General features: G+C 38.9%; 1 protein-coding gene across 2 annotated transcripts in view; it reads right to left on the reverse strand.

Annotated features, from left to right (window-relative positions):
* The window catches only part of WIF1 (WNT inhibitory factor 1), a 67843-nt gene that overhangs the window by 13450 nt on the left and 30191 nt on the right, over positions 1 to 24202 (reverse strand). For both annotated transcript variants that reach the window (XM_036894972.2, XM_036894971.2), the window contains exons 3-6: positions 15118 to 15226; positions 2806 to 2946; positions 1475 to 1570; positions 109 to 204 (exon numbers count right to left, since the gene is read on the reverse strand). In XM_036894972.2, coding sequence (XP_036750867.1) covers positions 109 to 204; positions 1475 to 1570; positions 2806 to 2946; positions 15118 to 15226 — 442 coding nt within the window. The remainder of the gene's footprint in view (positions 1 to 108; positions 205 to 1474; positions 1571 to 2805; positions 2947 to 15117; positions 15227 to 24202) is intronic.

Here is a 24202-nt window from a genome sequence, read left to right on the forward strand (position 1 = left end):
CACTCTATTTGCAGAGCTGTTATGAAAAGTGATGAAATACTAAATTTACTTCTTGTAATCAAACACGGAAAAACTAAAAAGAACCTTTTTCTACAAAGAAACTGTTACCTTTATCACAGTTGACTCCGTAGAATCCAGGTGGGCAGATGCAGAAACCGGGAGTAACACAAAGCCCGCCGTTCATACACCGTGGTGTGCAGAGGGCTAATAGGGAGAAGAGCTCTGATTCAGCCCACATAGGGGTTTGGAGCAGGACCGTTTGAAAATGTCAAAATACACAGGTCTACATTATCAATTTTTGTGGTTGACTCTCTTTTTTGAGATACAAGTTTGCTATATTAAAAATTATTTTCGTGCTGTAAATCAGATCATTTTAAAACCAATTGCGTAGAAGAGAATTTTAGAATTGTTCTATTTGAATGGCTGATTAAGATTTTCCCAGAATCATTATTTGGACTAAGATGTGGTCTTCTTAACACTGTAAATATTTTTTCCTATCCTATTTACTTGATCTGCTAATTTCAAACTAAATGCGAACAAGAAAAATTCTTATTTCTTGAAGATGAAAAATATTTTGTTTCCTCTAGTCAAATAAGCTCTTAGTATTTAAGCATTTTGTGATTAATACACGTTTTTCTGTTCATTTCTTTTTTTATATAACTTTCTTAATAGTACTTTCACTGAAATGGATGTACTTACTACACAAACTATTTTTTTTTTTGCCTTATAGTGACTTCATAACTCAGGTGTAGACTTAAGTGTGAATCAAGCTATTTTTTTTTTTGGTCTCATTAATCTACAATTACATGAAGAACATTATGTTTACTAGGCTCCCCCCTTCACCAAGTTCCCCCCACAAACCCCACTACAGTCCATCAGCGTAGTAGGATACTGTAGAGTCACTACTTGTATTCTGTGTTGCACAGCCCTCCCCGTGCCTCCTCCCACATTATACATCCTAATTGTAATGCCCCCTTTCTTCCCCCCACCCCTTATCTCTCCCTTCCCACCATCCTCCCCAGTCCCTTTCCCTTTGGTAACTGTTAGTCCAGTGAATCAAGCTATTTTTAATCAGAATAGATACTTTCAAATTGATTATAGTACTAGCTTGTAAAACCCAATTTAAGTGGAGGGAAAAAAATCCCCTAAAACCTCATGAGATTATGCCAGAGCATTGTGTGCAAAATCGTGAAGGGGCAGGGTGGGGTGAGGGGGGGAGGTTGGCCACAAAGAATGTAGACGTGGTGCCAAAGTTCTCTGCCCTCGACTCCACATATTGGATTTAACAGAAAACCACTCCTAGAAGAAATACTTTCCAATAGCTCTTTCTGTGGCTTTTTAAGATTTCACCATTCCTCATAATGTGACCAGAAATATAATTTCAGGAGTATATTAAAAATACATATGGGGCTTCTCTGTGGCATGCATTTCATTAGAAAGCAAGCAAGGGTAGCTGGGTCTCCGGGTTCTTTACCTTTCTCGCAGTGAGGTCCGTAGAATCCATCCGGACACTCACAGACGCGTCTTTCATTACAAAAGCCTCCGTTTCGGCACCCTCCTGGGCATTCAGCTTCACCAAAGAGAAACAAGATTATGCGGGCCCTTTGAAAGCATGTCGGGTGAATTTCAGTGGGCATGAAGAGGCCAGGGATCATTTCGTCCTCCCGAGCACCAAGTATCATAATTTATTAAATACCTACACTTCTACCTCATTTTCTCTATACCACATGTACTTCATTCACCAAGTCTACCCTGTCGATGTCAGATTTTGCTTCTGTCAATCCTACTTTCAACAGTAGGGGGCTCCTGGAAGAGGGTAAAGCAAGCTTCGTCTGCCTTCATGGCTACCTACCAATCTACTGTTCCTCCTTAAATTCACATTGAAATAGATGCGATGATATTGTCCTCAATATTCACTTTCAGAGGGTGGAATGGACTGTCTGTATGTCTTTAGAGCATGAAAGCTGCCACAGCTTAAATTGTGTGAGGGAAAAGCTCTTATCGGGATGGGAAGGAGCCAGCCCTCGGTGTTTAAAAGGGCCTCCAGGGCATGCTGGTGAGGCACCTTTGCCTGGCAGAGCCCACGGGCCTGATGGTGGCACCCCGTCCTCTGCGGAAGTCAGCGGCACTGAGGGCTTGGCTCACTGGCTGGGTAGTGTTGCTTTGACAGGTGGCAGTTGCTGGTAATGACTGGCCACCTTGCTGTGAGGCTGGGGTCTCCCAAAGGTTGTGTTGGAGGAAGGGAAGGAGAGTGATAGAAGGGCATTCTGAAGGATGATGGAGTTCCTAAAATTGTGAGTGGGGTCAAAGCAGAGACAGACAGACAGCAGAGAAAGTCTCTCTTAATACTATTACTGGACTCTGTTTATCAGCCCTTCCTCCCATTTGTGTGGTAATAATTATACAAAAAACTATGTCTATCTATCTATCTATATCTATTATCTATCTATCTATCTATCTATCTATCTATCTATCTATCTATCTATCTATCTATCTATCTATCTATCTATCTATCTATCTATCATCACCTATCTATCATCTGTCTATCTATCTATCTATCTATCTGTCTATCTATCTATCTATCTATCTATCTATCTATCTATCTATCTATCTGTCTGTCTGTCTGTCTGTCTGTCTGTCTGTCTGTCTGTCTGTCTATCTATCTATCTATCTATCTATCTATCTATCTATCTATCTATCTATCTATCTATATCTAATCTATCTACCTACCTACCTATCTAATTTTTGACCCAAATCACACCTGAAAGCCTTATGAACCTTTTCTGAACCACCCCCACTGGTTACCTTGTTGACATGTCTTAAAGAAGATAGCATTTTGAGGTGTCTGCAGGATGGTGTCGCCTTCAGAGTTCATTACAATCACATTCACTTCAAACGCTGCCACTCCGTCTTGCTTTCCAAGACATGGGAAACCAACTTGAACAACTAGAGAAGAAGAAAGCATGGAGGAACCATTTACCTAGTAGATTCCAGTTTTACAGAGACCTTTTGGTGAAAGAGACAGAGAACAAAGCAAAAATGTTTACATTTCGTTATCTGACATTACTGTATCTCCACTGGAGTATGGACCATATTTTGATTGTCTGGGTATTCTCCACAGAACTTGTACATCACACCGGGCATAGGAAGAATGAATGGCCCTCATTAACTTGTACCCTACTAATGAGGAATTGCAGATATTTTATACATAGTCTGGGCTTATAACAACTTGAAAGAAAGATTTTTCTCTGAAAATTGAAGGTGTCAATTGGCAGCAGCATAGATTGATAAATTAGAAGAAGAAACCTTGTGGACACCTTCACCAGCCTCCATATAATCCAAAAAGAGCTAAAAATCAACATTTTAGAATCCATTAAATATAGCCCTATAGCAATGACTATCATAATAGCTTATCTTCACTCTGTGTGCTTCAAAATGACAAAATATCTTACATTCTACGACTCAGACTAGACTCCAATCAGTGGACTGAGTTAGTGAAGCCAGTATTTTTTCAAGCCATTTTGTTAAGAAGTGTCCCTATACTGGGGACCTAAAACGGAGTTTGGTGTGGTGAAATAATCTCATGATAGGCTTATATCTAATGCGTTAGGTTCCTAAAGAGGAGTCACTTCCTTTTTTGTGAGTCTATTCATCACTTGGGGTATGTTAGGTGTTGACTAAACAAAGAGTGGGAACTAACAGTGTTGCTGTACAGAAAGAGCAAGGAGGCCATCAATGTGGAATACCCACAAGTCATTTGGTGGAAACTGGCTCCTCATTGGCTGAGAGACCAATTATGTATATTTCTACAATCCACTGGATTATCATAACATATCCACTGGGGAATACTGACCTAACTTATCCACTAGATTCTAGTGCTTCCTTATGAATAGAAAGAAATATGCTAATAAGGTATACATATGAAATTTTGCTTCATTTTGTTTATGTATGGTAGGCTTTGGTTATGCCAAGCTTGGGAAAATCATACCAAGCCAAGAGAAATCCTTTCCCTTCAGAGTTTTTCATAAACATTTCTTCTAGATTTATAATAAGAAATGAGCTAGAAATAAATCTGCTCTTCCGTAAGGCATTACACACAAGCTGGTCATACAATCTTCTTAACGTGCTTGGCAATCAAAATCCACCCTTGAGACTTTGGCATCATCAGTATTCATTACTGTGCCATTCTCAAAATCACATAGATTTCCAGTTCCCCTGAATATTGAGATTGGAGCATTGCAAATAATCAATGAAATGATGAAAAGGAAGTACAGATGTTTTAACAGAAATAAAAAGAGACTGAAAACCAAAATTGAGTCTGAAGTTCTGAAGTGAAATTGTCCCCATTGAAAGCTTTAGTTTAATGAAATCTTACATATGAAAATGCCAATTTACAAAACACAAAAATCCATTGCTGAAAAGGGATTTCCATTTCAGAAGGAAGCAAAGGAGCTGAAATACAATTTCTTTCAATTGTTAATTTATTTCAATGCATTTTCACTTTGTTCAATTAAAATATTTTATTTATCTTTTTCATCAATCTTTTCCATGGAGGGGTAGGTCAATGATGGCCCTGAGGCCTAAAAAGATGGAAGAGCCTAAAAAGATACTTAAAGATAGAGCTTTTTGGAATCTTTCTCACCACATGTCATCATCCAAACTATTACTTTCCAAGTGTATCTTTTTTCTTGGACCTTATGCAGCTTCCACTTCACAGCCCACCTAATTCTTTTAAAAAGGCACTTTGGTTTTATTTTAGCTTTCAGAATCTTGGTGTGGAAGAGAAAATGCTTGTATGTAAACTCATTTTCATTTATGTTTACCAACATCATCAAATTTCAAAACATATCTTGGATGTTAAATATCAAAAATGTCTTATTATATGTATGGAAAATTCAGTTAAGAACAATTACTAGCTTGTCTATATTTTCAGATGTGCTAAAAGCAAACCATTTACAAATCTCATGTTTTGAGTGCATGTGTACATGCTCCAGTTATCAGGGGGCACTTGTAGAGGTTTAGAGTGCTCACATCAAAGTGTGTGGTTTGCTAAAATGGCCTCTCAGTCAATGAAAGTGAAGAGAGATGCAGAGAGTTACCTGGCCTGTGGATATCTAAGAATATATGGCTCTGAACAATCCCAGGAAAGGAAAACAAGAATGCAAAGTCCAATACAAGTTTGAGGAAACACACCACAAGTAACTTTCTTTAGGGTTTTCAAAATGAGTTTTTCTCTTTCAGTGGTTAAATACAAATTTGAGTCCAAATACAGAGTTCATTCATTCAGAAAATATTGTATGTTTACTATGTGTCAGTCACTGTCTAAGCACTGGGGACACTTTAGGGAAAAAGATAAATTAAAATACCCTGACCTTTGTGGCACTTATGTTTCAGTGATTTACTTTGAAGACATTTGTGATAGTAAAATATTTTAATCATTTAAAAATCTAGAAAAGTAAATGTTCACACATGTTTAAAGCTACAGATTGATGTTAGAATTGAAAGTAGCTGCAGTATTTGTTTGGGTCTGCAACTATTAAATTCCTTGGGTAATTTATATAACTTTTATAATCTAACTTCAATTTGCCTATATTTCAGGTTCACAACAGGTGCATAAACATCTCCTGGGAATACTGTCTCATGCTTAAAACGAAGACCAGGGAGAGAACTGCAGTAGCTATGACCCATTTATTTAGCAATAGTTTAGTTAAATTCTTGGGCCTCAGTTTCCCCATTTAGCCATAAGACTAGTAATACTATTAAGATAATTTTTAGAATTTTTTCATATGTGAAAAATCCTGTTATTTGGAAGTTTTAAAGAAGTGTAATGTTGTTATTCATCAACTATGTCTTTCATTTAAAAAAATCTTATCAAAGCACTCACATATAGAGCATAGTTATACCAAGTTATGCCAAACACAGAAGAGTAAAAAAGTCTTTTATATTTTACATTTTGAATAGGAAAACTTAAGGCAACCTTGGCAGAAAAACTAAAGATGTAGATCATCATCTTAGTAAACCATTAGAAAATCTGTCCCTAAGAATTATTTTACTAATCTAAAATTATGTTCAATTAATATTAATAGCACTATGAAATATTTTCTTCATCCTTTAAATATCTAACACAATCTACATTTAAATTTGTATTTACTTGTATATTTATAATTTCAACCCAACAAATTCAACTTCAAAGTGAACACATGAGAAATCCCCTTAGCCCAGGTAGAAAGGTTTTAACCCATACCTATCCAATTTTTTTGAAATAAGAGATATGTAAACATAATTTTGGTCTGAACCCTAATACAGAATGATCTTTAAAGGAACTAGGAAATAAAGTTTAGAGGTTAGAAGGTATCTAGTTTGTGAGTTCCAATGAGTTAACTTTTAAGGTAAAAGTTGAAATTAATGAAAGATATAAATTACACTAATTACACTTGCCCATTTTGCAAATTTAAAAAATGAAATGAAAATTTTATTTCCTTTTGTGCAAATTCTACTTGTCCTTCTTTCTGCTTATAAACTTCCTTTGTAAGGCCATTCAAGTAATAAGGATTATAATTACACACACCTTTTAAATATGTTTTAAAGAATCGTGCTTTAAAAAAACTAACAATCTGATTTTAGTTAGCCATATCTTCAGTAATGGACTTCTGTGAAGCCTGTGTTCTACCCAAACTAGATTTCTTTTGCTTCCCAAACACGTGGTGGGGGTCCCCAGTGGCACACCCCCTCCTGCTGCTTGGAATGTTCTTTATCCTCTTTTCTGTCCTGTGTCCTCCCACTTACCTTTCAAGACCAAAGTTAAACAGCATTTGCTCTGTCGTCTGCCTGACTAAATCATGTGACTAACATATTTCACAATCACCTTTATATACAGTTGCATTACAATATAATGATTTGATTGTGATTCTGCATCCTTTGCTAAGAATGAGGTTTTCAAAGGCAAGGACCATTTCTTAATTTGTTTTTCTAACCTAAGCACTTAGTATACTGTCTATCACAAACTAGGAACTGACAGACACAAAGGTATACTTATGCGAGACACACCCATCCACCTTTATACACAAAGGCCCACACTTGCACATATACACACACCCACAACACAAAAAGAGACAGAAATTTACCTTAGAGAGTGGGAGATACAGAGAATAAAGTTTTAACAATGTGCACTCAGAAAAACCTCATGCACAAAGAAAAACAGACATCAAAGGCAGGAAAGCCACGGACTCTAGTTCCAAGAAATCATAGAAATGTGAAAGTTACATTGTGCTTTTGCAACAACGAGCATATGAGTAGAGAGCCACTTTTACCCAAAGCTAGATGAAATGGGGCAGATGTTCTGAATTCCAGGGCAGTCTAGGTTGTAGACTTGAAACTGAGGTAAATTAAAACAACCCAGAAAAACCAAAGCAGATTGAACATAATGCACATGGCATTCAAGTGCACACTGATGTGCAATTGACTGCACGTAAATTCTTACATAGAAGTAAACAACAAGCTTATTCTGATTAAATACCTTTTCCACACTGAGATGGGCATGGTGCTCATGCAGCCTCAGCTTCCAGTCATGCAACCCACTGCCTTTCAAGGGAAGAGGGGAAAGGTGGGGGAGAGCTTATATCCTCAGCAGCACAAATCATAAACTGCTACATGGTTATAAATCATCCAACACAAGCAGTCATCAGGGCTCCAAGCTGTGCTGTCATTCATTCTCTCAGAAAATACTTACTGAGCACCTACTCTGGGCTTCACTCTCAGCTAAGGACTGGGGTCATCAAGAAGAAGGTGTTCCTTCTAGCATTAACACCTATTTAAAAATTCTGGACATTGGATTCATGAAAGTCTTGGTTGAGAAACACCAGCTCTGTTGGTTTCATGGTATGACAGAGACAGAATGTTCAAAGAGGCAAAGCTTTGGCTTTATAGAAACTGTTCTTTGTTATCCAACTCAGTAATTTTACCGAACTGCCCTGCAGTTTGTATTTTCTGTTTTTGTTTTCTTCAGATGCCAGAAGGCAGGCACTTCATAACTGTTAAAGATCAAGAGTTTTCTTTCTCATATAATGTTTAAGCATACAGGAGTCTGAGGGATAAAAGAACAGCTTAGCAGCTTGGGCATATAAAATAGACCAGTGGAATAATGAAGGCTACCTGGATGCTTAGAAGCAAAGACACACTGATTTGGTTACTTTTTAATAATTCAGGGTATCCTTACTGCTCCTTTTGTGGGGATTGAGCTAATGAGCTTATGAATAACTGGCCTGCAATGAGTTAAAATTCCCATAAACTTCTTGCACCTGCATTTCTGCAAACAAATCCTACATCTGTTTCCAGAAACCTATGTGTGTGTGTGGGGTATTGCTCCAAGAGGAGAGGGTTCCCTGCCTGGGCAAGTTTGAATTTGCTAAGACTGAAGAAAGGCAAAGGCAAGAAGTCAGGGGGGCTTAAGGGGGTTTATTCTCACAGCAGTGGGCCTCAGTCTCTCCTTGCTCCCCAATCACCTGGCCGCACACTCCTTCCCTGCTCCTAGCATGAGGAGGAACTCTGTGGGCAGGTCTTTGGTGACTGGAGGATGCCTGACAATTATGTATGTACCAGGAACTGAGGGGAGGAGACCTCCCCTAGGCTGGTACTCCTATGACTGACCAGTGGCTCTCTTGCCTGTAAATATCCCATAAATGTGCAAACAGGCTCTTATTATATACCCAATGGGCATTATTAAGGCCAGGTGGGAATCCTGGTCAGAAAGTTCATTTTCCCTACACTCCTCCCCTCCAGGATTCTCACCTCACAATCTATGCACCCACAATCTTCTGCAATGGCCTCTATGCAAGAAAGCTGGATCACGGTAACCAGATTCCACAATAGCAACAGAGGTTATTAGCAACATACAAATAACAAGAGAAATTTTGGTACAGATAACAACAAAACCATGACAATCCTAAAGCCTGAGGATCCAGCTATATTCAAACCACTACTACTCAGATGAGTCCATAACTTGCACTTCCATAGAAGGCCAGTTGCTGAGCTGGTAAAGAGCTCTGTGACCACTCAGCAAGCAGCAGCTGTTGCTAGGAGGTAGGCCCAATCCACAAAGACTATAGCAGAGATTAACCTTAAGGGCGATAAGACACATGTTTTAATGACATCAACATAGGCAAATCTTGTCTATCAGGTCAGAAAGGGGGTACTGTCCTGGTCTAGTATAGCAGATCTTCATTCCCTCCCTGTGAGAGTAACTGATGGGTCTGTAGGTAGCCCTACAGGAGGTGTGTGCACTGGCCACAATGATAAAACAAAACTCCCCAGTAAGATGCTCTTACCTCCCGGACATTTAGGGTACACTACTTTGGGGGCCTCTCTGCCTGTTACTCCAGAAACACACAGGAGGCCAGCTTTCAGGTCTTGTTCCCAAGGTGCCAGAATGGCCAGCCATCACCAGTCCATGTATTGAATGTCCAAGGCCACATAGTCTCCAGGTTGCTGTAGGACTCAGTCACACAATGCACTTCTGCTGGGGCTCTGCTGACTTCTCCAAAGATCCAAGGCAGGCCCCACTGGGGGGCTATAGCCCACATTGTCTTCTGCCCCAAGTCAGGCTGTCCTGCTAGCCAATGCACCTAGGGTGCCAAAGGCAAATGGCCTGCAAGCTGATGCCAGAGGCCCCAGCCACAGCTGTCTTCAGTCCTATGGACATCCATCTCACAGGGCCCTTACAGATTCACCTCATTCAAGGCCTTCATGGCCTTGACTGTTTTGCAATGGCAGTAGATGCACATGTTTCATCCCAGCCCCACCTGATGCCCTTTTGTACTAAATGGCATAAGGGCCTCAGAATTTATGCCAAGTATGGAATAAACACTCTCCGGTAACCTACAAGACCCAAAACCTCTTGCAGTAATGCCATATTTATATGTAAGAGAATCAGAGATGAGAATAACATCATACACAATATTAGATGCCCTATTCCCAGTGGGGTTCAGGCTTGTTCCACTCTGACAGCCTCACCCCTGCAAACAGTAGGGGTCCCAGGAAACTGCTCAGAGTCACAATAAATCAGGGAGCATTCAGCTCCTGTGTCCACCAGGGCCAGGACACACTGCATATTCACTGGGAACCAATAAATTGAGGCCTCTGGCCCCCAGCCAGTCCCCCAAGGCAGGTGCCTTGACCCTCCCCTCAGTCAAACTGTAATAGCCAAATGTCTTCTAATAAGGGTCCAGATAGGGCCTGCATACTCTCCTTCAGGAAGTCCTGCAGACACACAGGCTGGACATGTGGCTTTGTCTCTGGCTTCCATTTCTTGGTCCTTAGTGGATGGAACCCCTGCTCTGGCTTCAGTTGCTGCCACAGCTCCAGCAAGATCTTATTTGGCTGCCCATCCAGTTTCTTTTTTACTGCCCCCTCCTTTATCAAATCAACCCACATTTGGGTCCTCAAGACCTTCACAGGGCCCTTTAAACTCTTTCTCTCAGTAGCAGATTGTGCTGTCTTCCATCCCTCATTGCTTTTGCCTCTCCCAGATCTGCTACAGTACAAGTAACCTCATTTAAGAGTTGACCTAAGTGAGGGACAAGAATAGCCATTAGGGACCCAAAAAGGGATGGGAGAGCTGTTTGAAGCACCAGATTTCTCATTCCCACTGTAAACAACTCCTCATCTGGGTCCTGATGTTTTGGGTTATAAATGGCATTCTTCATGCCCGACTCCTGTTAACACCTACTGGAGCTCAGCATACCTCTGACATCTAGTGAGGAAAGATGGCAGATCACCTTGATAGGCAGCACTGCCCAGAGTGCAGCCATAATCCAGTAAAGAGGGGCATGGTTTCCTGGGGTTCAATAAGCATTCTGTAATCTCTGCTGCAGAGAGAGGTGAGTTGTCAGGGAAGCCAGCTTCCCCATTTCTGACCCAGACAAAAAATTCTTAAGACCCATCAATTCTTAAGTCCCAAAACACAAAAGCCAGGCTGCCAGAGGCTCCAAGGGCTTCTGCCAAAACCGGGAGCACAAATCCACCAGCTTGGCCTGGGTACAGAGGCTAAGCACGAAGTGCTGCACAACCTGGGGCAGAGGCTGCACCTGTTCCTGAGGAGCCCGCTGTTGTTGTGTCTTCACTTTTTAAACTACAACCGGTCAGGCTTCCAATAGGGGACGGGCTGGTGCCTCCGGCAGCCCTGGTAACGGCTCTGCCCTTGGCACCACCCTGTCACTCTTCCCCCAGCTCCTCCTCTGATGTCTCTTCTACCATCCCCGAGCTGAAGGCACCACTACGTCAACTCCCCCACAGTATCTCCCAGCCTGCATTCTCCTGCTGTCCTTTACTGTGCCACCAGGACATCTCTCAGCACTATCTCAGTGTTTAACAACCTTCCTTCCTTCCTCATAGTATCCTACAACTTACGTTCCCATTTTGCCATTTCTCCCAGAAGCATGTCTCTCTCGGTGGTAACCCTGTCTAATGCTTTGAGAAACAGCCACCCCACAGTTCCTGCCACCTGTGGGCACTCAGTTCCCCTAAGGAGTCATCTATTTTGTGGAGGGCCAACTCCACTGCCTCAGGCATCCCAACGCCTACCCAGTTCTGGGTAAGGGTCCATCCTCTGAGAGGCAAGCCACAACAGACCAAATCCCCACTGGGGGATTCCCAGGTATCTCCCCATCATCTGTAGGGGCAGCCTGTTGAAGCATCCCTCCCATGAAGACAGCCCTCCAGACTCAATGAATCCTGCTGACTGCACCAATAATGTTGCTCTAGGAGGAGGGGGTTCTCCGCCTGGGGTAAGTTCCCTATGAACTTGATGTGACTGAAGAAAGGCAAAGACAAGAAGCTGGGGCTGAAGGGGGTTTATTCTCACAGCAGTAGGTCTCAGTCTCTCCTCACTCCCTGCCCCCTGGCCACACATTCTTTCCCCACCCCTAGCCACTGGAGGAACTCTGTAGGCAGGTCTCTGGCAACTGGAGGACGCCCGACCAATTATGTACCAGGAACTGAGGGGAGGAGACCTCCCCTGGGCGTGTACTCTCATGACTCACTGGTGTCTGTTTCCGGTAAATATCCCATAAATGTGCAAACAAGCTCTTATATAAACAATGGGTGCTATTAAGACCAGGCAGGAATTCTGGTCAGAAAGTTCCATTTTCCCCACAGAGTAGAACTGTACACACAAAGTGTGTGTGTGTTTGCACATGTGCACAAGTCACCTAGTCCCAGAATGCTTGTTCTTTTTAATCTCACCTTGCCCAAAGCATTATCCACTTTTTCTCTAAATTTTGTTCATAAAGATTCTAAATTATTAGAAAATAATATTTTATCTAAACACAATCTATTTAAATATTCTCATCATACATTTAAAAACTTATTGTTTCAATATCCTAACAGGTAGACTTTCAGTAAGTTTTTTTTTTACCAGACACAAAAAAATGAATGAAAGCTGGGAAGATTTAGGATACAAACATTAAATTAGAAATCCAAAGATACAAGATTTATTGGAAGTTAAGCAGGTGTAACTGTATAATTTAATGCATTTTTAATGGGCTACAATATTTGTATTATTCCTTGAATCAGAAAAAGACAAAGGAAAATTAAAAAATATAAAATGGAACCAGAGGGATATGTTATATATTTGTTTTATTTCTAACTGCTCCTTAAAAAATACAATCAAGAAGAACTTTCTAGAAAATTATCTTAGACTCAAAAGGAACACCATGGGACATGCATGGCAGAAGACTGAGTTATGGCCATATTCCAAGAACTTTCTTTCTCCATGATGTAGGAGTAACAATGTTATCTGTGTGCAATGGAGATATCCATGTATCTGGAATAGGGTATCCATTGGGGCTGCAAATCTTGGGGCAGTGCATCTCCAGAATCTAAGGCTTCATTCCTTCACAGGTCCTTCCTAGAACCCCACACACATGTAGACTGGAGGCATATCTTCTAGGAGGGCTACTAGCATAGCTGCAGCCCTGGGGCTGACCCAAGAGAAGCTCTTTTCACACTCTGTCTTTGCCCACACTGACACCTATGCCAGAAAATTAGAAAAAATGTTATTTAGTCCCCAGTTCTTATAACACTGGGAGGTGGTAATACAGACCCATTGGAAAAAGTAGGTATGTGCCATCTGAAAATGTATCTATGATTATTTCATAGATTTAAATGAGCTCCTAACAAGATTTTCATTTGACATCTGACAAAATTATTTTAATGTTCCTCTAGAAGAATAAGACTATCAATTATTTTAAAATACTACAAAACTATAAATATTACAATACCAGAACAAACAGTAAGCTCTAAAACCAACTCTATGTATAGAAGAATGTCATGTGAAATAAAGAGCATACCTTGAATCAATTCAACCTCTCACACTGGAAGAGTTGATGACTCAGAAATATAATTAGGTTAGAGCCCTCATATTGTTGCCAAAATAAACTTTTATGAAATACTAGAAGCATGTGTAAATCATCACTTAACTGTTCTCTGAAATAGGAATTAATTTTCAAGCAGAAAAAAATCACAAAGGAAAAGACAGTTTTAAGTGTCTTATATAATTTAACTGTCTAAAAGGATCCTAATAGAGGATTTTAAAGCCTATGCATACCCCCCCTCAAAAAAATTAAAGTAATAAAATGAGCATGGTACACATTTTACATTGTTTAACACATACAAGAAAATATCCCCTACCTCAATAAGAATTTTAAAAATATCAACTTATGAGAACACCGAGAAACCACTTTCCATGTTTTAAGTCAGCAAAATAGTTAACATGATCAATAAGCTGTATTTGATGAGGTTACAGTGAGCCAGCCACTCTCCTGAAATGCCAGCTAGGATACAAATGGGCATACCCTTTGTGGAAAGCAATTTGGCATTTTGGCAATTTGTTCTAAGAGACTTCTAAAAAATTCACAGTTCATATTCTTTGACACAATAATTCTACTTCTGAGAATCTATTTTAACAAAAGAATGAGATGAGCTCCAAGATGCTGGTATACACATTCAACCAACAAGTACTTTCTGAATACTTGTTCTGTGCTGGGCCCTGTGTTGGCCATCACGGCGAATGAGACAAAGAGGCCTCCTGCTCAGTAAACCATCATTACTTTACAAAGTATGTTCACTGTGACATTGTCGGTGTGGAAAGCCTGAGAATAACCTAAGTAACACAGAATAAGGAAATGAGTCAATAAATTACAGTTTGTTCATAAATGGAATATTATGAGGGCATTAAAAGCAACTTTTGGAAAAATCTACAATGACTTGGGGAAATGCCTATGTTAAAATGCTAAAAGCAAAAAACAATCATGATGCAAAACTGAGTATATATTATCGCAATTATGTAAAAATACATATTCATAGACTAGAAGGAAATAGTTGAACGTGTTAACATTAGTGATCTCTGTATTTTCCTTAAGTCATAAAAACTGAGGCCTAGCTCAGCCCCACAGCTTATTACTTATATATGATTTGGGGAAAGTTAGTTAAGCCTCATACGGCTTTTCTACTTTCTGAAATGGAGCTATAATTCTGGCCTTGACTCCCTCCCAGAACTCAAGTTAGGTAATGCATGAGTTGGTACTTTGTAAGAGGAAAAGCCCTAAACAAATTTCACATATTCTATTTTCTTAGCAGAGAAGGATGATTAGATCTAATGACTGAACCTATTTTTCCAACTTTTCCATGTCTCTTTTCTCCTTCAAATTCCTATCTAATATAATGCTCATTCTGGAGAAGTTCTTCTTGACACCCCATGTTCTTCTTTGCCCCCAGCCCCATGGTCTGCATCCTTGCCACATTTATTTAGACTACATTAAGTCACAGATATTGGCTGGATATATGTCACGTGGCAACTTTCTTTTTTTTTGTTCTGGAATCATGTATGAGCTGGGGCTTTCTAGAGACTTCAGGGAATTATAAAACTGCTATTTATTCATCCCCATCCTAATCTTTTGCCCAAAGGAGATAGGCTCATAACAACTAAGCTGCCCTAAAATCAACAGATCTCTTCAGGAAAACATTCCATAATCCCTCTGATGGGCGACATCTGGATCTTAAATATTCTTCCTATCACCATTACATGTTAAGTGTAAATCTTTCTCTGAGGCGAAGACCACCCACCTGATGCCTTGTGAGGCACTGTTCCCAGCAGAGGGACACTGACAGTGGGATCCGCCATGATGCCTTTATCCAGGGAGCGCAAGGACAGGAATTCATAGAAGTATTCTGCCTACAACAAAAGACGTGGACAATCAGCACCATGGAAACCAGAGAGAGTGAGAAGGCACTTCTCAACTCATCATCCTTCTGGAGGCAGAGTGACGTATTTCACTACAGGCACTGGAGCACACAATGTCTAACATTTTGCATAGGCATAACTCACCCTTTTGGGTTTTAAAACTGTAGAATTAGACTGAAGACACGTGATCCTTTAAAAACATTAGAAACATGAATCCAAAATATCCACAAGGTAGCGTTTTAGTCTAAATGATGTTATTTAGTTATAGTCTTTTAAAAGGATTGAGAAAAAATGCTCATTCGGAAACAAGTGATATCAAAACAAGCATCAGTTAGCCCTTAGGAAATCTACCTCAGTTTTCTCAGGTCATTCTTTAATTCTTTTCAAATCTGAAGTGAGTCTTTTGATCAGAATTTGGGAAGCTGCAACATATAAGGGATAATGAAAACAGCAATGAATTGGCAAAAGAAGATATAAAAGTCCAAAATTTAATGATCTTGCTATTAACATTTTTTTCAGTAGGCAGGTTTATATTTAAGGTCTCAATTTAATTACGGAGAGAAAAGCCTAAAAATGCAAAAACCACCACTGTAACATGATAACAAGCCGTAACACTTTACATCGTAAACATTTTCATTTTCCTAGGAAGTCTAGTTGAGAAAATGATGCCTGCTATATTGATGGCCATGAAATCCTGCAAACAGCGATGTATAATCCCACTGCAGAGCTTTGATGCTTAACTGAGTCTCAGCTGGGTTAGTAAAAGGGTTGGGAAACAATGTGATATTAAAAGGGTGATGGAGACAATGTGTTCTTGCATAGGTATAAAGAGCAATCAATAAAGAGCACAGGAGCCTAATGTGAGGAAGTTGACTGATTCTGCAGTTATCTGTAGAGATATCCAGCATTTGGATGGGTTAATTAAGCAATTTAATTATATAAACATGGGCTGGAAACTGGTTTTGAAAAGAATATGACTTTTCTTACATGCAGTATAAAATTGATTTTCCAACATGTAAGATGTTAAGAGAGATCTGGTAGACATTCACACAGCTTTCTGCTGTAAGTCAAGAATCCACGTATTAGGTGGTACGGACTTCATGTAAGGATGATAATGTGAAGGAGTAATCTCTGCTACTATAAGGACACTGTCTACACCTGGAGTCATTTGAAAAACACTTCCCGGTTTCATTAGGCCAAAAGAGCACCTTCATTGACTAGATTCCTACTGCATCCCCTTCTTTGTGTTGTGGCAGTGGTTCCAGGAGACCACTATGAAGGGTCCTTAGGTTGGCAACACAGTTGCATGAACTAATTTTATTAATGCACTCAGTAGGAGGGCTCTGGAGAAAGAGTCCTAATATAGTCAGTTCCTCCTGTCTAAGGGAATGCAGAGGATACCAAGATGTCTGATGGAAAGAGTGTCATCAGGAAACGTAATTCAGCTTGGAATGAAATGCCCTTGAGAGAGAAAATGTTGTTTTTGTACCTGCTGGAAAAATGACGACTATTAAAAAAGTGGGCTACCTATTAGATAGCATGTCATGAATTCAGGTGTTTTAAATGACTTCTACCAGGTGTATTCCCATCTACTCTTTACTGGTTAGTATTTGTCATTTAACATTTTGTTCTAAAATGTATTTGGTCTGTATGCCCTTCTAGTTTATAACTGGGTTATTTATATTACTAAGTACAGTAACAACTAGCAACAATAACACAACAAAAAATTGTGTAGTGCCTACCACGTGCCAAGGTTTATTCTAATCATTTGTATATATAATCATGGAAGAGCTGAGTGCATAGATTGCAAACATGTTGAAAATAAAACATGTCAGTGGCTATATTGCTTCAGATACCATGTAATACGTTATCATTTGCTGCTCCATAATTACATCTTTGAGCTTCATAAATTAAATGTATGTTTATATGGGTGCTATATTTTAAAAGTATATTTATGAAAACTAATGCAATTTCAGTACACTTTAAAAACAATTTTTTGTATTAATAAGAAGAAGGATAAAAGACTTAGACACCAAGATTAAAACAGTGATTGTGTAAGATTGATAGTAACTTATTTTCTTTTCCTTTCCTCTCTTCCCAATTTTCTACATGTGTTTCCCTGCTTTGTATAGTGAAATAGACACATTTATTTAAAAACAGCATTAATCATGTACCCTGCTTTCAGTTTTGTGTGGCTGATGATAATCACTGACTCCATTTGTATAATTTCTGATCATAGATGAAATTTCTTCTTGGACTTCTATTTAATGTAGCTATGATCATCTGACCATTTGATTAAGTCTCTTGTAAGTCTCCTTGAAAGTGTGCTTCAGAAAAACCAACACTCAGTATTAAAGTAGCTTTTGAATGTCTCTTTCAAAACTTTTGATGATGATCAAAGAATGTGGAAGTGAAAGAGTTTCCCTCACAGACCAGGAATGTAACTTAATAGAGCTTCTGTATCTCTGCTGTTACTTTTGGGTCTGACAACGTAAAGTAATCTGGGAAGCACATAGTCCATTATCCTCAGTATCTGAGTTTATAATCAGCATTGGCGTGACTGCTCAACACGATTCACTTGGTTTAGCAGACCTCTGTGGACAGCCAATACTCTGATTTTATCAATAACAAATCTCACACTAGAGGTTTTAGGGTGCCCCTTTGAGTTCTTTGAGAATCAGTAAAGAACCATGGTTTTTTTAGTGTAATTCTAAGACTGTATCACAGGGCAGGAATTGGTCAAAACAGTTGCTTGCTTGTATCTTATCAGCAAAAGGTGGTTAGCAGAAAACCTTTGTTTTTTGTCTTTTTTTTTGAAGAGCATAATGATATTGTAATCTCTGAGTACAGAATTTCCTTCATACTTGGTATATTTTTTTAAAAGGGGGTTTGTCCATGTGCTGTTTTCATTGCTGTCTTAAAAATTCCAACTTGAAAGCCATTTAGAAATTGACCAAACCTTTGTCTCTGATCTTGATATGGACTTCTAAGGTTCACTTTATCATTACAGAGAGATTTACCAAAACCACCAATACCATATACATATTTCCACACATAAATTATCACCATGAAGCAGACATGACATATATTAACTTGAGGGCTAAAATATTTCCCTCAAAGTCATAGAAAATGGCTGATGAAATAAGTGATAGATTTATAACGTCACAGTCTAAATTCTAGACAGGACTTTCTCTTTTTTACTTTATTTATAATATAATAAATATTCTTAGTCCCAAACTTCTCCACTGGAAAAACTTATTTTGGGGCAAATATAAACTAAATTCTATGCCAAAGAGAACAGAGAGCTAGCTGTAAAGTTTGGGAATAAGTTTCACAAATTGTAGATTTATTACTTAGATAAAAGGAACCCAGGGCATGAACTGTTACAGGGAGGTAGCATATTGGAAAGCGTGAAACCTCTATTAGGAGAAAGTACATTTTGTTTCATTAAATGACATTAGTGGAAACCTAGGCAGAGGTAAGTAGGTTGATTATTTGGGAAACACATGAAAAGATTGCCTTGTATTCAAACAAAGAATGGGTCTATTCAGGAGAATAATTCACTTCTAAATTAAGTTGCTGAAAAATCCTGCTGGCCTGGTTTGCCATGCAGTAAATTTTCTTTTCATGGAGAAATATAAAAGACACCCAAATATTATCAAGAGAAGAGGAGGGCTGGAAGCTATTTAAGTTGCTTCCAAGTGACTTGGCTGAATATTAGGGTTGTTCCTTCCAGAAGAGATGAAGACATCATTTAAACAACAAAATGAGACAACTCACAAAGCCTTCACTCTGGCCCTCTTTTTTTGGGTAGACATAGAGAAAGGAAGCAGAGAATTGCATTAACCATTAGGAGGAATGGAGAGAATCCAGTATTTCTTTTTCACCTTTGAACTTCTGGGTTTATGGTGTATACTTAATCTAATAAGCACCATAATTGCAGGAACCTCTGAGTTAAGAATTAAAGGTTCTTCATAAAACCATGGCTCAAACCACTTTAACTTCATGTATCATGATGCTGATCTAAGTGTTCTTGGGAGAACACTAAAACAATAAAGGTATTCCATTTGTCCCAAAGAAAATCTCTGGTGATTTATAGATACAAAACTACAAAACATACAGATTCCATGAAGTTTAAACATTTACAAATAACTTTTGTTGCATGTATATTATAAATACATTTTTTTCGAGTACATGCCAGTCACTGTTCAGTTAATTCTCACAAGCTATTATTACTGTAGCTGCACATGTGTGCAGGTTAGCTAAGTGCTGGGTATGAGAAATACTAACGGATATAAAATAGCTCCTACACTGTAATGTGAAGGGCAATAAGAAACCAACTAAAAAAGCTAGAAAGGAAAAATAATTCAATGGGAAAGTTCCCAACAAAACAGATAAGCATGCCCAATGTTTAAAATAATCTGACGCCTGAATGTCTAGACCAAAAATTGCCAGATCTCACATTCTTGCCTGGCACCTTTCTGCAAAATTTCATCCTTCAAATGCAAAACTCGTTATCCTTGGATTCTGTGACGCTCTGCTGATTCTTCTCCCATGTTTTGATTTTCCTGAATTTCCTTATTAGCTCTCCTCTTCTCAGCTCACGATCGTCAAACATGGTTAGGATTCAGGCCGCAGTTCTTTTCTCTTTATATTTTGTCATAAAATTCATGCACTTTCACAGACTGAGCTATTTCCTTTTGGGCAACAATGCTCAGTGTGAACCATTCACACTGCCTCGTGGCTGTGCTTGTGTGCTGGGAGCGTAATTTATTATCTTTCCAGACAAGCTTCCCCACCTAATTTCTTTGTATCTGCAGTATTATCATTTTTCCAATAACAAAAGTCCTGAACCTCAGAGTCATTGTTATTTCTTGCCTCTACCTCATCTCCTGATAACCAGACACCAAAATCTTATCTTTTTTCCATTTATCATCTCTTTTGATTCTGTCTCTTCCTTTCATTCCCACTGCTTCCACCCCAATCCGGCCTTATTTCCTCATGTTGGCATTATTACAACATTTTGTGAAATATCCTTCTTGCCTTACTCTTTAAAATATCTTCCAGAGCATAATCCAGCATATAATTAAAACATCACTTTTGCCACATCGCAATCCTTTCCCGTCTGCCCTTATCTCCAGGATAAGGCCTTTAGCCTGTTAACATGGCCTCCACAGTCTGGCTCCAAATTTCCTTTATTTCTTATTCCTCCTCCACAGAGATCCTTTTCTGGAGCTCCACGGTCCTGCTCTGGACATACCATATCCAGACCATATTCCAGTGTTCTCACCTCTATCAACCTGCCATTGGACTTAAAACAGTTTGGCCCTTAATGCATACTGCCATATATTCTTCCAAAACTTCACATGTGTATATCATAATTCTTACATGCATTTTGGATTCTTTGTGCTTTAGCGTGGGATTACATTTTTTTCCAACACTCTATACTCAACATTCACTCAGCCTTCTGCCCAGCAAGGTGGTTCATACATATTTGCTGAGTGAATGAATGAACTACTGAGAAGCATCCAGATGTAGAAGCCCAGGGCATTCTAGAACACATTGTTGTGGTAAAATGGTATTAGCTTCTGATTCTACAGACAGGAAGCAGCTTTTGCATTTTGGCAACTGCTAAATTACTTTTATGGGTCAAAAGATTCTCTTTTACTTTGCTGTGTGGCCAGTCATTGCAGCAAACAGAGAGAAAAGAGAACATTTTTTGGGGAAAAAAAAAGAGCAATCAAATGAATATTGACATTTTGATATTCAGCCAATCTGTGTGTAGTTTGTAACTGTTTTATGCTTGTTTGGCAACAAAACCTTGGCAATGAGGCTCCCAGAAAGAACACAGCAGATAGTGTAAACAAGGTCCAGTTCTGAGACGTGACTTTGCCAATTCTCTCCTGGTTCATATTTCATTTTTGAGTCTCTTCTGTAAGTTATACAGTTACACATATACATAATTGTAATTTATATAATTCTAAAAGCTTATACATTTTGTAAAATTGTATAAATTTATGGAAATTTGCCATTTGTAAATTTTAATATACAACTGCAATGTCACTGGGGAACTGTATTACCAACAATGACTATTTTCCTGACTTCTTTTGAAACTGGCCCTGAGAAGAACTTGTTTCAAAAACAAAAAGGAAAAGCACCTTCTCATGCAGAGTAGTTATTTAATTATTTCACTGGTCTTAACCGACATTGAAATGAACATTGCTTGAAGGGAGACTCTCAGATGGCCTGGTTCTTCTATTATAGTAACCGTTTTTATACACACTAGACTAGACCACAGGCAGTGGGCTGTGTTGAAGAAGTGAAGTTATTGGAATATAATGGTAGTATAAAAACTTAAAGTCCAAGTAAACACATCCGGGACCACGAGAATTTTGTAAACTACAACTGGCAGGAGATCATACGGTTTGGCTTCACATGAATCTGAAATATCTAAGACATTTTCCATTTTTTTTCCTCCCATGGTTTGGAACCACCACTGCTCATGCAAACCAGAAACAGACCTGGCTATCTGACAAATCACTGGCTAGTCACTCCCTTTTCAAACTCCTAAACATAGAAAAGCAATGTGATAGAGCGCTATACTGCTACTTCGCATTAGATAAAACCAAAAGCTAGGGCTTTTTATTTTTATTTTTTGAGGGAGAGGAGACAAGGAAGTAGAAAGGCAAAGCACTGGGGAATGGTTTTTTTTTTATTTCTAAAGATTGAAAAGAAAAGGGTATTGGTATACAAAGTAGGCTCTAAACAACATACAGCCCCATTCAGCACACTGCTTTCCCCAGATTGTCAAAAATTTCCACCGAAAGAGCAATGTGGGCAGCAGTGGGCTTCTGAAAACTTCAGAACCCCTCTATTCCTTAGGGCTTCTGGGACCAGTATCTCCTCCTCACACTTAACCTGTCCTACTGGAAGCATTTGCATAGTTATGGGTCAATGCCAACCTAAAGACTGGGCACTGGGAGGAAGGGCAGTGTTGGGTAATATTGGGGGGTAAAGGAAGGGAAAAAAGGGGGAAGGAGAGAAAACTTCACTACAAGTGGTGCAGCTGCCACCCTGGGGACCAGGGACAGTCCAAGCAGGAGGTGTGGAAAAAGAAGCAGTGTGGAGGAACTCAGGAGTGCAGCCACAAGTTTCTCCTAGATATTAAGACAATAATTCCTGGAGAATATGGGAGGGCTAATAAAGCAGCCATGTGAATGCAGGTATTGTAGAGGCGATGGGAGAGGGTGATTTCAGTTCTGAGAAAGGAAAAGGAATACTTCTATTTTTTCCTTCTCATCTCAAGATTTATATTTGAATATTTCTTTTCTTAAAGCCTCAGAAGCATCATTGGGTACTCATTTATATGGGGTGGGAGAGAGAATGTGCTAAGAGCTATTTCTTAAATAATTAAAAAAACTGAGCAAACAACCTTACACCTGGCGCAGAACATTCATTCTTCAGCGGTGTCTCATTCCCGTGGTCTCCCCTTCATGCAGTTTGCATAGTGGTGTATTTCAGCACATAATGTTTTGGGGGACATAACATTTATAAAATGTACAAATAAACTTGGGTAGCACATAGAAGAGGCTCAAAAGAGGCAAAATTAATGTCCATTTCTTTCAGAGTTCTTTATAGTGTATAGTTTCTCTAAAGGTTTATATTGATTTCATTATATTGATAAAATTGTTTGAAAATTTTAAACTGACTTAGAAATGTCAGATTATTCTCAGGGATGGCCTTCAAAATATTTAACATTGGGTCGTATTTTTCTTAGTTTTAGTTTCAGGTAGTGTTCTGAAATTTTTAAATATGTTTTTTATTGAATCCACACAGACAGTATCAACTTACTTCTTTGATAAAAAACAGGAAAAAAACCCCAGACTTTTCCCCTTAACTTTATGTTTTGAAAAGATGCATTAAGGTATTTAGTATAGGTCATGAGATATGCCTTAATTTGACTTCTCTGTTCATATAATTGCAATTTCATACATTAGAATACTATGTTACAAGATATCCTCCAGTGACTAGTTATTCTGTTCCTAGCTATGAGCCAAACAGGAAAAAAAAAGTCTATAATTTCCTAGTTACAGATTTTCAAAGCCCAATTTTAGGGAACTAGTCTTACTAGTGGAAGATTCAAATAATAGTCATCACTATACTTTTTTTTTTATATTTCAGAAAAAGCCATTGCCTAAAACATATAGCACAATTAGCTCTTTTTTAATCTTCTAAGCTTCTCTAGATATTTGCTATTTTAAAATTGTTACTCAAACATGCATCATTTATTCTCTTTAAGAAAAAGAAAAACTCAGGCAGCACTGAAGCAATTTCCTGGAGAACACTGATGATGAAACCTCATAACCTGAGGACTGACTAAATCTGCGTGGCCAACTTCAATTGCTCCCTAATGCCCCTGAGCAATTCTTTTAAACATCCTGTGTTTCTCCCTTTTCCTACACACAATTTCAAGAGTCCCCAGAGTCCTGTGCCCTATTCCCATGATCTTCATTCAGCTGATGACAATATCCTATTCACAAAGAACACAGAGATTGCTAGATATGAATTCTTTCAAACCTTCCTCCACCCACCACAAATAAGCCACATCCACATTCAATCCTGCTTCCTTCCCATATCCTCTGAGACTGGCTCCATCACTAGTGTCATCTTCCCTCAGGTATATTAATATGATTAAAAGGTTAAAACCTCAGCCCTGTTTCTCCTGAGCTATCCTTCCTTCCCATCATTACAATGCTTCCAGATGAGTCTGCACTCATGGCATTGGTTTGCATGCCCATCAGTCTTTGGTTCACTACAGAACAGTCTTTGCCCCATTAATGTTAAATTTTTTTCATAAAAGATTACTGATGACCTCCAAGCTGTCAAATCCATGAGCATTTTTCCACCTTAATCTTGCCTGTATTCTTTGAAATTTTAAATTACAATCAACTTCTCTTTCTCTTCTTT

The sequence above is a fragment of the Manis pentadactyla genome, chromosome 10 (genome assembly GCF_030020395.1).
Source record: "Manis pentadactyla isolate mManPen7 chromosome 10, mManPen7.hap1, whole genome shotgun sequence".
NCBI classification, from domain to species: Eukaryota; Metazoa; Chordata; class Mammalia; order Pholidota; family Manidae; genus Manis; species Manis pentadactyla.